This window comes from Postia placenta (assembly GCF_002117355.1).
Source record: "Postia placenta MAD-698-R-SB12 unplaced genomic scaffold POSPLAscaffold_22, whole genome shotgun sequence".
In the NCBI taxonomy this organism is placed as follows: Eukaryota; Fungi; Basidiomycota; class Agaricomycetes; order Polyporales; family Adustoporiaceae; genus Rhodonia; species Rhodonia placenta.
In genome coordinates this window covers 143,112-157,762 of record NW_020169853.1, presented here as the reverse complement: position 1 = coordinate 157,762, position 14,651 = coordinate 143,112, and the positions used below count along the sequence as shown (strand labels likewise).

The window sequence follows — 14,651 nt, the reverse complement described above, 5'->3', positions numbered from 1 at the left end:
TAATGTCACGACTTGGTACGGCGTCTAGTCCGTTTTTAATTTTTTCCTTTTCGCGGGCTCGAACCCGCGACCTCTGTACTACCTGCCTGATATGGACGCGTCACTATCTACTGTACGATTAGATTAGATGGGGCGGCAGCGCACGGCACAGCTCGGGCCCCGCTGACACAGCCGCTCTGACTCACCGGCCCCCGTGGCCGCGTCGGCATGCTGCGCACAGACCAGCTGCGCACGGACCAACGTGCACAGCCTGCCCTAATCTCCCCATGTATATAAGCCGGCCTCTGCTGCCCTAGGGACCTCAGTTTCGACCTCTTGTCCCTAGGTCAGTAAGCTCCTGTATTCTCTCATTTACCTTACACTAACTAATACATTTTCTTGTCCCTAGCCTTAGGTTTGAGCGCTGCTCACCATCGCTTCGGTGAGATTTAGTCGGACGCCCCCAGCTTTCAGATCTTCCCCTGTCGCTTGACCTCAAGTCGCGACAGCCCCAAGCGCAAGTATCAACCGGTGGATTGTCTTGATTCTCACATTCCATTTCACACTAGTCCACGTCCCCGGTACAATGCATGGCCCCGACGGCCTCTCTCGACGCACAGCTCAACCCGGTGATGTCATCGAAGATGAGGTTGACGAAGAGTTCGACGATTGGATCGACCAGATGCATTCTTTCGTTCATCAGATTCAGCCCCTCCCGTCCGTCCCTTTGCTAGCCATCTTCACGAATGACAGAGCCGAGGACGGCTCCGATTTCAATAGGGAGGAGGATAGCTACAAGCTAGTGCCTCGATCGGAGCAAGCACAACTCGCAGATGCAAAGCTTGACGACGTGCTCGAATTTCATCGAACATTAGCAAAGCCCAACGGCATCTCCGAAAGTGTTTACGAAGGATTCATCAAGTACTGCATGCACTTCTTCCTCGACAACGACACCCTCTGGCGCAAGGACAGTCACGGAGCACACAAGCTAGTCATCAAGCCCGGCGATCGCCTTCGAATACTTCGAGAATGCCACGACCGCACCATGCATCGAGGAATTTATGCAACCCGAGCCTTCGTCAATGAGCGATTCTGGTGGCCGTTCCACTACGCCGACATCGCTTGGTTCGTTCGATCGTGCCATATCTGCCAGTCTCGACAAGTGCGTCAAATCCTCATTCCTCCAACTGTCACAGTACCAGCCCCCATTTTCGCGAAAATTCACATCGACACAATGCACATGCCGGCCTCGGGCGGATACAAGTACTTGGTCCAGGGTAGATGCTCGCTCACGACTTACCCCGAGTTTTGAATGCTTCGAAAAGAGACAGCAAAGGCCCTCGCTGACTGGATCTTCGAAGACATCCTCTGTCGATGGGGCACGCTCAGTGAGATCGTCACCGACAACGGTACGGCGTTCATCAAGGCGGCCGATTACCTTTCGAAGAAATACCACATCAACCATATTCGAATCAGTGGGTACAATTCGAGGGCGAACGGTCTCGTCGAACGTCCGCACTTCAGCACGCGACAAGCCTTGTTCAAGACAGCCGACGGAGATGAGAAGAAATGGTCCCAAGCTGCGTACTTTGTATTTTGGTCCGAGCGCATCACGACTCGACGACGCATGGGCTGCTCACCCTACTTCGCTGTTACGGGCACCCATCTGCTCATTCCTCTCGACATTGTCGAAGCTACGTACCTGCAACCACCACCAACTTCGGTCCTTTTGACAACCAATCTCATTGCCCGAAGGGCCATTGCGCTCCAGAAATGCGTCGAGCAAGTCACCGAACTCCACTCGAAGGTCTACAAAGCACGTCGAACTGCAGCAATTCGCTTTGAGAAAGAGCACGAGCACTCAATCCAGGATTTCGACTTCAAACGCGGAGCCCTAGTGCTCATATGCAACACGAAGATCGAGAAGTCCCTCAACCGCAAGATGCGCCCGCGATACCTAGGCCCCCTCATCGTTGTTTCGTGCAACAAGGGCGGCGCGTACATCGTATGCGAACTCGACAGTACAGTCCTCGATCGACCCATCGCAGCCTTCCGCGTCATTCCGTATTTCGCGCGCAAATCCATTCCAATCCCTGAAGATCTCGAAGATGTCTCGACCGAGCGTCTTCGAGAACTCGAACTATCGAATTCTCTAGGCGACGACGACGATGATGAAGTCGAAGAAGCCGAAGAACGCGACGAATAGAGGTTCTTCCCTTTTATTACTCGTACAACACGATACGTATTTTCTTCTCTCCATTCCTGCTCTCACGTTACGCGATATGTTTGATTTTTCTCCTACGTTTCAGACCACCCCTTGTACGAATATCTTCGATTCAACTCGATAGTCGCGACATCGTTCGACGTTCTACGAACGCTTCGATTCGACCGTTGCGCGGAGGCTCACCTTAGACGAGTCCTCCTAGGCGGTGATGACAAACTGAGCCTATAGTTTCATTAAGTCCATTTTCCTTCGCTACGAACGTTATTATTTCGCCTTCTATGTCCTTCGATCATATTACGACAGGCTTCGAACACTTATTTTCATTTTCTTTTCTTAGTTCCCGCTAGGTTCCATCTAGGCCAAGGGGCGCATTGTCCATTCGACCATCTACGCAATGTTCTACGACATGAGGACAACTACACTAAAATACGACCCGCACCATCGCCTACTCCTCATCGACAGCCCCGTGCACGAAACCGATTCCGCCCTTTGCAAGCGCGGCCTTCTCCATCTTCTGGAGGTCGAGGTCCATGTCATGTAGGAGCGCTCGACGGCGAGCGATGTGAGCGCGCTCCTCGCGGATGACGTGGATGATCCCCCGAGATTCATCGTCGAGGTCGAGCGCGTCAAGGTCGTCTTGTTCGAGGCCGAGGCGGCTGGCCCCATCGAGTGGCAGTCATAGAAGGGGGCGCGGAGGATCGTCGACTCGGCGCTTCTTCGAACCACCCAAGTCCGCGATCGAAGGCCCAGGAGAGGCCGGCCGAACTACCACAATGTCAGCCAAAGTTTAGGACAACCAGAAGAAACCACTTACTGCGCTTTTTGGTGGTTGATCCCCCGCCGCGCATCTTCTTTGTCTTGCCCAGGACAGACACTTTGTCGAAATAGCAGCCCTGTTGGAACTGCGCGCACCTCTCGCAGGTCGTAGCGTTCTCGACCCACACGCAATTGACCGGGGCCGAGCGGTAGCCGGCGCAACGATCGCACTATCAAAGAGTTAGCTTCGAACCGACTCGACAGAGCATCGAACGTACCTTCTGTCCGGCCTGACACTTTTCAATCGCCGCGGCGGCCATGTCGGCCTCCGTCATTGCGAACGGGTGTTTGACCGTCCGAGGAGTCTTCTACGAAAGAAAGATTAGTAATTGAAGGACGGTAGAAGAGAAACACTTACGATCGAAGGGTCATCCGACAACTCGGTGACCTCCTCGTCGACCCTTGCGCGCCCTTTCCCCTTGTCGACACCGGCAGGCGCGGGGTCAGAGAGAAGGCCTTCGGCGGCCGCAATCCGCGCCAACTCCTCATCGGCGGCCTCTTGTGCGCGACGCTTGTCTTCGGCCTGCTTCCGACGGTCCTCTTCGTCCTTCCGACGCCGTTCGTCTTCGAGGCGACGTTCCTCGGCGGCCTTCGCACGCTTCGCGGCCTCTTCGACGCGTCGTGCTTCCTCCTCGGCGAGGCGCCTCTGTTCTTCGAGGCGTCGTTTGACCTCGGAGTCGATGGCAGTTGCGAGCTCGGGCCAGTCGCCGCGCGCCCACTCGACCAACGACCCTGACGCCCGCTCGGCGAGCTGTTTGACAGCGGCGGCGACGCGCAACTCCGTCTCCTCGTCGCAAATGGCGCCCAGGGCCTTGCGATAGGCAAGCTATTCGAAAACAAAACGGTTAGTTGGGTTATGCAGATTACGAGCGACTTACGACGAGCGGCGACAAATCTTGCGCCCACTCCTCAACCACGTCGAGCGCGGCGTCGGCGGTCGGCAGAGCCTCGAGGACCACGAGCAGCGAGGCGAGGCGGCGGTTGACGAGCGAAGGCGTCGAGGCAGGGGTGGCGGAGCGAGCAGACATCGTGGAAGCAGCGAGTATACGAGAGAGGGCGACGAGGTAGCGACGAAGGAACGATGGGATGGGGAAAATGAGGCTAAGTCTACCCTGCTTATAACCCCTTTCCGACCAGCATTTAGCGCCGGCCACGTGGCGTTCGAAGTCTACACGGGTTGCCAGGCTGCTTCGATCCGTTCACGACCATCGCGCTTCTCGCATCACGTGGAGGACCGAGGGCAGTCCAAATTTCAATAGGGAGGAGATGATAGGCACCAAGCCCCTCTGGGCCCCAATACACCTCTTTTCAGCAGTCGCATCCCGCCCGGCACTTCGACAGTCTCCCAACAGTTTGATTTCGCCTTCGACGCTCTTCGACATTGTCGACGGTGCGCGACGCTTACTCGAAACTCGGCACGGTCGTTCCGATGCCTCGCGCGTAGATCTTGGAGCATCTTCCGCATTCGGCAAACAATAGGGCCACTTGACGCCGCTCATCCAAGCACGCGCATCGCTCCCTGCCACACCGACGTAGCCGGTCTTTCCCGATTAGGTATCAAACCTCGCGGCATGCCTTCAACGATGGATACCGGTCCGAAGTGGCCATATGTTGCTCTTCATCTCCGCATTCGGCATGACGTCACTCTACCGATGAACTTGGTATGTGCCTCTCGGTGAGGCAGCTTCTTGAGGAACAATGCAAAGCCCCTTGTACCAGTGTGCCACTCTCGAATAGTCGTAGCGTCCTGTGTAGTATAAAATCTGTCGTACTTCTCTCCAAAAAAAAGAAGATCCGATTCCCCCCTCGAGTTCAGAGCTCATAAGTCGAGTTTGCCCCGCGTCTAAGCCTCCAACTGCGTCACTTCGTCCCTCGCTGCGTAACTTCGAAACCTCGTCCACTGCGTTTACTCGTCGATACCGTCTCGATGAACCCTCCGACTCCGACTATTGTCGAAGAAACTACGAACCGTGTCCTAGCTAAGTCCACCCTATCAAGTCGTGTCCCTTCCTTCTACGATACATCGAAGAGCTCTGCCGAGCTTCAATCGTTGCTAACTTTCCACAGCCTCCGAGTAGCTTCGACAACGTGTCGAAGCCCCCTCGTACCTTCCCCATTATTCGTAACCTTTCCCAAGGGCGTTTCTCGTGTTCACTCGAACCGCGGGACACCTTGCTGCTAACTCCCCTCTCATTAGACTATAAGCCGTCTCTCTAGTCCCTTTAGGTCGCACCCAGGTTAGGGGTTAGGGCTTCGTAGGTTGTATCACCGGGCCCGTCGGCCCGAGCTGAACAACTTCTTCTCAACGCGAGGTCGAGGACGCGGAGGGGCACGTGGTGGTGCTCCCCAATCACACCTAGCTTCGGCCAGCATCAATGCGGCCGTCAGAAAAGGAAACTTCCCTGGCAGTTGTTACGGCTGTGGAAAGCAAGGGTACCAACGCTTCGAGTGCCCCAATTGTAAGGACAAGCCTTACACAAAACGCGCCGACGCGCGGGCTACGGTTGCCTCTGTCACGAGTTGGTACGGCGCCTAGCCGTTTTTTAATTTTTTCCTTTTCGCGGGCTCGAACCCGCGACCTCTGTACTACTTGCCTGATACGGACACATCATATCTACTGTATGATTAGATTAGATAGGACGGCAGTGCGCGGCACAGCTCAGGCTCCGCTGACATAGCCACTCTGACTCACCGGCCCCCGGGGCCGCGTCAGCATGCTGCGCACGGACCAGCTGCGCACGGACCAGCTGCGCACGGACCAGCTGTGCACGGACCAGCGCGCACAGCCTGCCCTTATCTCCCCATGTATATAAGCCAGCCTCTGCTGCCCTAGGGACCTCAGTTTCGACCTCTTGTCCCTAGGTCAGTAAGCTCCCATGTATCTGCTTACTTACCTATACTAACTAATATACTTTCTTGTCCCTAGCCTTAGGTTTGAGCCTCGCTCACCATCGCTTCGGTAAGAACCAGTCGGACGCCCCTCGCTTCCAGATATTCCCCTGTCGCTCGACCTCAAGTCGCGACATTAGGTCGAAACTCCACAAAGCGACCGGCGTTCTCTCGGAACCCCACACTCACTTTCCTTTCCCATAGGTCGGGTGGTGCGCACCCATACGGTACACTACGATACATAGATAGCCTACAATACATCGCCAACACTCGAGAGACAAACTCTTCAGTACCTGCACTTCAGTGGGCGGTACTTGTCCTCACGGACGCGTAGCCTTGGTTCCTGCTGCATAATAGTCAAAAGCAGTATTGGGCCCTACGTGAACTACGAATCTCAGTGTCATCTCGGGCGCCGTAGGGGTAAGCTAGTATAGCACGGCCTTTCGTAGTACGCGCACCTCCCCTTCCTCCCCCCCATCCAACGTGGCTGCCTGCCAAGGCCAAGTCCACGCATTCGACTCACAGGACCTCGTCGACGTCTACATCCCAGACGGTCCTGAGACTATCATCTACCGTTGCGAGCAGCAACCGTGCCCGAACCGAACCCCCCGATCGATCCCAGAGGACTACCCGCGCTACAAAGCGATCCGACGAGCGCAACACCCGCTCGGACCCCGAAGCACCCTCGCATCTCGATTAGCCTCGCGGCACTCTCGCCCTGTCTCCCCTAGCTCCCGTCTCCCTCAAACTGTCATCACCGATCCAGATCAAGCGCGAGGAGATCTGCCTCCAGACCCTGCGCCAGAGCCAGAGCCTGAGGAGAGTGAGGGTGAAGAAGGAGTCTCGGAGTCCGAGTCCGAGGATTCTGTTGGGTCCGCCTCGCCGACAGCGTTCGCCCCCGCGTCAGCAGTCCCTGACGTATGTGACCCCCCTGCCGAACTTCCTCCGGTGCCTTCACCGCCGACTCCGCCGAGAGGCCGCTCGAGCACTCGCTCCTCTCGAAGTTCGGCCAGCCGAAGGCCACCACAGCCGCCTCCGCCCCCGCAACGTCCTCCGTCCCCCCCGACACCAATAATGTCGTCCCCTGCAGCCGCCCCCGACAAGGAGACCCTGAAGCTCCTCCTCCCCCTCCGCTATGACGGCAAAACCGTCATCGAATGCGACAGGTTCTTGTCGCAACTTCGTATCTACTGGTTGATCAACACGTCGTTGACGACCATTGAGCTTAAGGTACAAGTTGCGCTAAGCCTGCTCGATGGCGACGCCCGCGCCTGGGCCACGCCTTACTTCGCCCAACTCGCATCAGTGCAGATGGGTGTGCAAGGGGTTACAACCCCCTTCAGGAACGAAGCGGCCTTCACCGCTGCCTTCAAGGCTCGCTTTGGCAATCTCGACGATGCGGCAGTAGCCCAGGTAGAGCTGGCGAAGCTCTGCGCGGACAAGTCGGTCCGCGAAAAACGCACTGTGGCGGAGTTCTCCGCGCTGTTCAAGGGTCCGGCGGACCATTCCGGGTATGGGGACCTGGAACTACGCGACAAGTACCTGAGCGGCATCCCCTCCTGCGTATATCGCAAGATCGAGCTCGAAACCTTCACCACGTGGCGAGCCGCTGAAAAGCGAGCCACTGAGGTCGAGCAGATCCTCGACATCAGCCGGGCCCGTCGGCCCGAGCTAAACAACTTCTTCTCGGCACGAGGTCGAGGACGCGGAGGAGCACATGGTGGTGCACCCCCATCCATGCAGCTTCGGCCAGCATCAATGCAGCCGTCGGAAAAGGAGACTTCCCCGGCACATGCTTTGGCTGCGGGAAGCAAGGGTACCGTCGTTTTGAGTGCCCTAATTGTAAGGATAAACCTTACACAAAATGCGCCGACGCGCAGGCTACGGTTGCCTCGGGTTCCACCCAGGCGGCGACAAGCGCCCCCGTCGCTTCATCCTTGGCGAGTACAAGCGCTGCTTCAGCGAAATTGGAAAGTTCCGAGCTGGCGGACTTAATAGCACAGATGAAGTCGATGCGCGAGGAGCTCGAGCACTATCGGGCAATGAAGGAGGAGTCTTTTTGATCCGGTCCGTGCTTCGTGCCGCACGCGTCGGGCCGCGTAATAATAATCTGTACAATGTATTGGCAACTGCAAATGTGTACAAGTTGGACCATGGGTCCCAGCATTTCCACATCCCGGTGCGCCTTAAAGGAGAAAGACGGCACAAGGATATAGTTGCAATGGTGGACAGTGGAGCCACCACGAAGTTCATCAACAAGTGTTTCATCACGGAGAATTGAGTACAAACGCGGAAATTGAAAGAACCAATTCCGCTGTACAATATCGATGGAACACTCAATAAAGACGGAAGCATCTCGGAGGTAGCCGTACTACAGATGCAGATAGGAGAACACGTCGAGAAGACGGTGTTTACGGTCACGGACATAGGTCCAGAGGATGTGATCGTCGGGTTGGATTGGCTACGAGAGCACAACCCTGAAATTGACTGGGAGTCAGGCTCCCTAAAGTTATCACGATGCCCTGAGACGTGCAGTGCCAGGAAAACTAACCGGATGGAGCAAGCAACGACTGTGCGTGATACGGGGGTCAGGCCCACGGCACGCAGGCATTCGCTGAAGTCCAAACGGTCGGTTATAGGTGCCTGCCGGAGTAAGGTACTCCCAGACTTCGAACCCGAAGAAGATCCGGTGGAGGTAGAGTGGGACGAAGCCGATTTGATCGAAGCCTGGGAGCAAGGTGTCACGCTTCCCGGCGCTCCTCAGCTGTTCGTCGCAGCAGGACATACATACTCCCAGCTGTTTGCTGAGGAGGAGATCAAAAAGAAGGTCGTTAAGACCGCCGAGGAGTCGGTACCTAAACAGTACCACGAGTTCCTGAATGTCTTCTCCAAAGAAGCATCAGAACGGTTACCCGAAAGGAAGCCATACGATCATGCGATCGAACTCGTGCCCGGCTACTCGACCTTCCACTCTAAGGTGTACCCCTTGTCGAACAACGAGCAAGAGGAACTAGACAAGTTTCTAAAAGAGCAACTAGCGAAGGGCTACATACGGGAGTCGAAGTCGCCCATTTCATCCCCCTTCTTCTTCATCAAAAAAAAGGAAGGGACGCTTCGACCCGTACAGGACTACCGCCGATTGAACGCGATCACGGTCAAAAATCGTTACCCCTTGCCGTTGATCGCCGAGATGGTGGATAAGCTCCGCGGTGCCACGCTCTTCACCAAGTTCGATGTCCGATGGGGATACAACAACGTCCGGATCAAAGCCGGTGACGAGTGGAAGGCGGCCTTTGTGACTAACCGAGGGTTGTACGAGCCCTTGGTGATGTTCTTCAGTCTCACCAATTCCCCCGCGACCTTCCAGGCGATGATGAACGAGATCTTCCACAATCTCATCGTTGGTGGCAAGATCCTCGTATACCTGGATGACATACTCATCTTCTCCACCAACAAGAAGGAGCACGAGAAGGTCACACGCGAGGTTCTTCGTCGCCTTCAGGACAATGATCTGTTCCTGAAGCCTGAGAAGTGCGAATGGGATGTTCCCAAGGTCGACTATGTTGGCTATGTGTTCGGTGGCGATGAGGTAGCAATGGATCCCACGAAGCTAAAAGGAATTAATGAGTGGCCGGTACCCCGAAACAAAAAGGATGTTCAGAAGTTCCGGGGGTTCTCCAACTTCTATTGCCACTTCATCAAAGACTTTGCTAAGATCTCGCGACCACTCGACCGGCTCACAGGGAACGACCCATGGCATTGGGGCAAGGAAGAGCAGCATGCCTTCGATGAGCTCAAGCGGCTCTTCGCGACAACTCCAGTCTTGGCGTTGTATGACCCTAACTGGGAGACACGCATTGAGGTTGATGCCTCGGGCTATGCCACTGGCGGCGTGTTGATGCAGAAGCAGGATGACGGCAAATGGCATCCCATCGCCTTCAGATCCCATGCGATGGATCCGGCACAGCGGAACTACGAGATCTACGATAAGGAGATGCTCGCGATCATTGAGGCACTAGACGATTGGCGCCATTATCTCGAGGGTCTGCCCAATCAGTTCGAGATCGTCACTGATCACAAGAACCTCGAATACTGGCGCACGTCCCAGCACCTCACGCGTCGTCAAGCGCGATGGTCACTGTTCCTAGCACGCTTCGACTTCCGCATCACGCACAAGGCCGGGACGTCCAATGGAAAGGCTGATGCCCTGTCACGTCGATCAGACCACCAGGTCGGCGATGAGGACGATAACACCGATCAGGTGGTTCTCAAGCCAGAGCGCTTCCGCATCGCCTCCGCTAGGCGCGGTCACGCCTCGGTGACGGCCGATCAGTCACTTCTGAAGCGCATCAGGGAATGTTCGGAGAAGGATCGGGAGGTGGCCGAGGCCCTTGAAAAGGTACAGGACCTCGGGCCGCCCCGGCTGCAAAGGGGTTTTGAGGAGTGGAATGCCGAACAAGGGCTTTTGCTGTTCCGCGGGTGCGTGTACGTCCCAAAGAATGCGGAGCTCCGGCGGGATATCGTTAAGATCCACCACAACTCGCCGATCGCCGGTCATGGTGGTCGTGCCAAAACCCTGGAGCTCGTGTCGCGGAATTACTGGTGGCCTGGGATGTCCAAATTCGTCAATGAGTACGTAAGCACCTGTGACGTGTGCAACCGTACCAAGACATTCCCAGCCAAGCCCCAGGGTCCGCTGAAGCCGAACGAGATCCCCGAGCGCCCGTGGCAGATCATCACAACCGATATGATTGTCGGCTTGCCGAAGTCTGATGGGTTCGACTCGATCCTGGTTACCGCTGACCGCTTTACCAAGCAGGTCCACTTCTCAGCCTGTCATGAGACCCTGACGGCAGAAGGTGCTGCCAACTTGTACATCTGCGATGTGTTCAAGCATCATGGGGCCCCGGCCAAGGTCATATCAGACCAAGGTCCCCAGTTCGCTTCGAAATATCTCCATGTGGTGTACAAGGGACTAGGGATCGAGCCGGCGCTGTCCACAGCGTTCCACCCCCAGACAGACGGCCAGACTGAGCGCTGGAATTAGGAAATTGAGCAGTACCTGCGTGCTTTCACAAGCCACAGGCAGGATGATTGGGCGAAGCAGTTGCCACTCGCGGAATTCGCACTGAACAACCGAGTTCACTCCACGACCGCGCACTCCCCTTTCTACCTGCATCAAGGGTACAATCCTGAGATCCAAGTGCGGATCAATCCGATGTCTGCAATGCCTGCGGCCGCTGATCGGCTCAAAATCCTGAAGGAGATTTGCGATGACACACGCTCTGCGCTCGAGCTGTCAGTGTCGCGACTTAGGGTCAAGCGACAGGGGAACACCAGACAAAGGCACTGGGGGCGTTCGACTTAGTTCTTACCAAAGCGATGGTGAGCTGGGCTCAAACCTAAGGCTAGGGACAAGAAAATGTATTAGTTAGTAAGGTAAGAAAGGATACAACTGAAGGCTTACTGACCTAGGGACAAGAGGTAGAAACTGAGGTCCCTAGGGCAGCAGAGGCCGGCTTATATACAGGAGAGGTTGAGGGCAGGCTGTGCGCACTGGTCCGTGTGCAGGTGGTCCGTGCACAGCATGCCGACGCGGCCCCAGGGGCCGGTGAGTCAGAGCGGCTATGTCAGCGGAGCCCAAGCTGTGCCGTGCACTGCCGTCCTATCTAATCTTATCGTACAGTAGATAACGACGTGTCCATATCAGGCAGGTAGTACAGAGGTCGCGGGTTCAAGCCCGCAAAAAGGAAAATTAAAAAGCAGCTAGATGCCGTATCAACTCGTGACACCAACCAGCGGAGGGCCACCACAGCTGCCTCCGCCCCCGCACCGTCCTCCGTCCCCCCCGGCGCCAATAATGTCTTCCCCCTCTACCGCCCCCGACAAGGACACCCTGAGGCTCCTTCTCCCTCTCCACTAGGACGGCAAAACCATCATTGAGTGCAACAGGTTCCTGTCGCAACTCCGCATCCACTGGTTGAACAACACATCATTGACAACCATCGAACTTAAGGTGCAGGTTGTGCTGAGCCTGCTCGATGGTGATGCCTGCGCCTGGGCCACTCCATACTTTGCCCAATGGCATCGGTGCAGATGGGTGTGCAAGGGGTCACAACCCCCTTCAGGGATGAAGCAGCCTTCACTGCCACCTTCAAGGCTTGCTTCGGCAATCTCGACGATGAGGCGGCAGCACAAGTAGAGCTGGCGAAGCTCTGCGCAGACAAGTCGGTCCGTGAGAAACGCACTGCTGCAAAATTCTCTGCACTGTTCAAGGGTCTGGCAGACCGTTCCAGATATGGAGACCTGGAACTATGTGACAAGTACCTGAGCAGCATCCCCTCCCGTGTTTATTGAAAGATCGAGCTCGAGACCTTCACCACGTGGCAAGCAGCTGAGAAGCGCGCCACTGAGGTCAAGCAGATCCTCGACATCAGCCGGGCCCGTTGGCCTGAGTTGAACAACTTCTTCTCGGCATGAGGTCGAGGACGCGGAGGGGCACATGGTGGTGCACCCTCATCACACGGAGCATTGGCCAGCATCAATGCAGCCGTTGGAAAAGGAAACTTCCCTGGCAGCTGCTTCGGCTGTGGGAAGCAAGGGTATGGTGTTTTGAGTGCCCCAATTGTAAGGACAAGCCTTATACAAAATGCGCCGATGCGCGGGCTACGGTTGCCTCGGGCTCCACCCAGGTGGTGACAAGCGCCCCCATCACTTCACCCTCGGCAAGTATAAGTGCTGCTTCAGCGAAATCTGAGCAATCGGAGCTGGCGGACTTAATGGCACAGGTGAAGTCAATGCACGAGGAGCTCGAGCACTATCAGGCAATGAAGGAGGAGGGTTTTTGATCCGGTGATGCAATCTACGTAACCCTAACCCCTGACCTGGTACAACCTAAAAGGACTAGAGGCAGGTTATTATCTTTAGTGAGAAAGAGTTAGCAGCAAGGTGTCCCATGGTGTGAACACGAGAAACACCCTCGGAAAAGGCTACAAACACTAGGGAAGGTACGAGGTGGCTCGACATGTCGTCGAAGCTACTTGGAGGCTGTGGGTGGTTAGTGGAGACGATCAAAGCTCGGTGGAGCTCTTCGATGTATCGTAGGGGGAAGAGACACGATTTGATAGGGTGGACTTAGCTAGGACGCGGTTCGAGGTGCAACGCAGTTTTTCGACAATAGGTGAAGTCGAAAGGTTTGTCGAGATGGTATCGATGAGTAAATGCAGTAGACGAGGTTTCAAGGTTATGCAGCGAGGAATGAAGTGACGCAGTTGAGGGCTTAGACGCAGGGCGAACTCGACTTATAAGCTCTGAACTCGAGGGGGGAACCCGATCTTGCATTTTTGGAGAGAAGTACAACAGATTTTATACTACGCAAGGGACGCTACGACTATTGAGAGTGGCACACTAGTACGAGGGGCTTTGCATTGTCCTGCACGAATCTGCCTCACCGAGTGGCACATATCAAGTCTATCGGTAGAGTGATGTCATGCCGAACACGGAGATGAAGAGAAACATACGAGACACTTCGGACCGGTATCCATTGTTGAAGGCACGCCGCAAGGTTCGACACCTAATCGGGAAAGACTGGCCACGTCGGTGTGGCACGTAGCGATGCATGCGCTTGGACAAATGGCATCAAGTGCCCCTATTGTTCGCCGAATGTGGGAGATGTCCCGAGATCTACGTGCGAGGCATTGGGACGACCGCACCGAGCTTCGAGCAAGCGTCAGGCACTGTTGAAGATGTTGAAGAGCGTCAAAGGCGAAATTGAATTGTTGGGTGACTGAGCCGAAGTGACGGGTGGGATGTGATTGCCAAAAAGAGCTGTATCAGGGCCCAGAGGGGCTTGGCGCCTATCACCGGCCCGCGCTTTGTGCCGCACGCGTCAGGCTGGGTATATCGTGTAACCAGTATAACATATTGTCTTCTGCAAATGTGTACAAGTTGGACCATGGGTCCCAACATTTTCACATTCCAGTTCGACTCAAAGGGAAAAGACGGCATAAGGATATAATCGCTATGGTGGATAGCGGAGCCACCACAAAGTTTATCAACAAGCAGTTCATTACAGAAAATAAGGTGTAGATGCGGAAGTTGAAGGAACCAATTCCACTATACAATGGCAACGGCACCCTCAATAAAGATGGAAGCATCTCGGAAGTAGCCGTGCTACAGATGCAGATAGGAGGACATGTCAAGAAGATAGTGTTTACGGTGATAGGCGCCGAGCCCCGCTGGGCCCCGATACACCTCTTTTCGGCACTCGCATCCCGCCCGGCACTTCGACTCAGTCCCCAACACTTCGATTTCGCCTTCGACGCTCTTCGACGCCTTCGACGGTGCGCGACGCTTACTCGAAGCTCGGCACGGTCTTCCCGATGCCTCGTGCGTAGACCTCGGAACATCTTCCGCATTCGGCGAACAATAGGGCCACTTGACGCCGCTCGGCCAAGCGCGCGCTTCGCTCCAAGCCACACCGAAGTAGCCGGTCTTTCCCGATTGGGTATCGAACCTCGCGGCATGCCTTCACGACGGCTACCGGTCCGAAGTGGCCATATGTTGCTCTTCATCTCCGCGTTCGGCATGACGTCACTCTACTGATGGACTTGGTATGTGCCTCTCGGTGAGACAGGTTCTTGAGGAACAATGCAAAGCCCCTTGTACTCGTATGCCACTCTCGAATAGTCGTAGCGTCCTGTGTAGTATAAAACCTGTCGTACTTCTCCCTAAAAATACAAGA

General features: G+C 55.6%; 3 protein-coding genes across 3 annotated transcripts; 2 read left to right on the top strand and 1 right to left on the bottom strand.

The window, feature by feature from the left end:
- Positions 1–2,648: 2,648 nt before the first annotated feature.
- POSPLADRAFT_1062417 (hypothetical protein) lies at positions 2,649–4,047 on the bottom strand (the record flags this gene model as incomplete). The annotated part of the gene is made up of 6 exons (XM_024481510.1): positions 2,649–2,839; positions 2,927–2,968; positions 3,018–3,189; positions 3,238–3,327; positions 3,378–3,845; positions 3,898–4,047. The coding sequence occupies 6 exons, from the start codon at positions 4,045–4,047 to the stop codon at positions 2,649–2,651; spliced, it is 1,113 nt and encodes a 370-aa protein (XP_024333379.1).
- Positions 4,048–6,391: 2,344 nt separating this feature from the next.
- On the top strand, positions 6,392–6,830 carry POSPLADRAFT_1100816 (hypothetical protein; the record flags this gene model as incomplete). The annotated part of the gene is made up of 2 exons (XM_024483205.1): positions 6,392–6,482; positions 6,640–6,830. Coding segments are annotated over 2 exons (282 nt in total), but the record flags the coding sequence as incomplete, so codon positions are not given.
- Positions 6,831–11,989: 5,159 nt separating this feature from the next.
- Positions 11,990–12,756, top strand: POSPLADRAFT_1062414 (hypothetical protein; the record flags this gene model as incomplete). Its single annotated transcript, XM_024481509.1, has 2 exons — positions 11,990–12,256; positions 12,541–12,756. The coding sequence occupies 2 exons, from the start codon at positions 11,990–11,992 to the stop codon at positions 12,754–12,756; spliced, it is 483 nt and encodes a 160-aa protein (XP_024333377.1).
- Between the last annotated feature and the right edge of the window lie 1,895 nt (positions 12,757–14,651).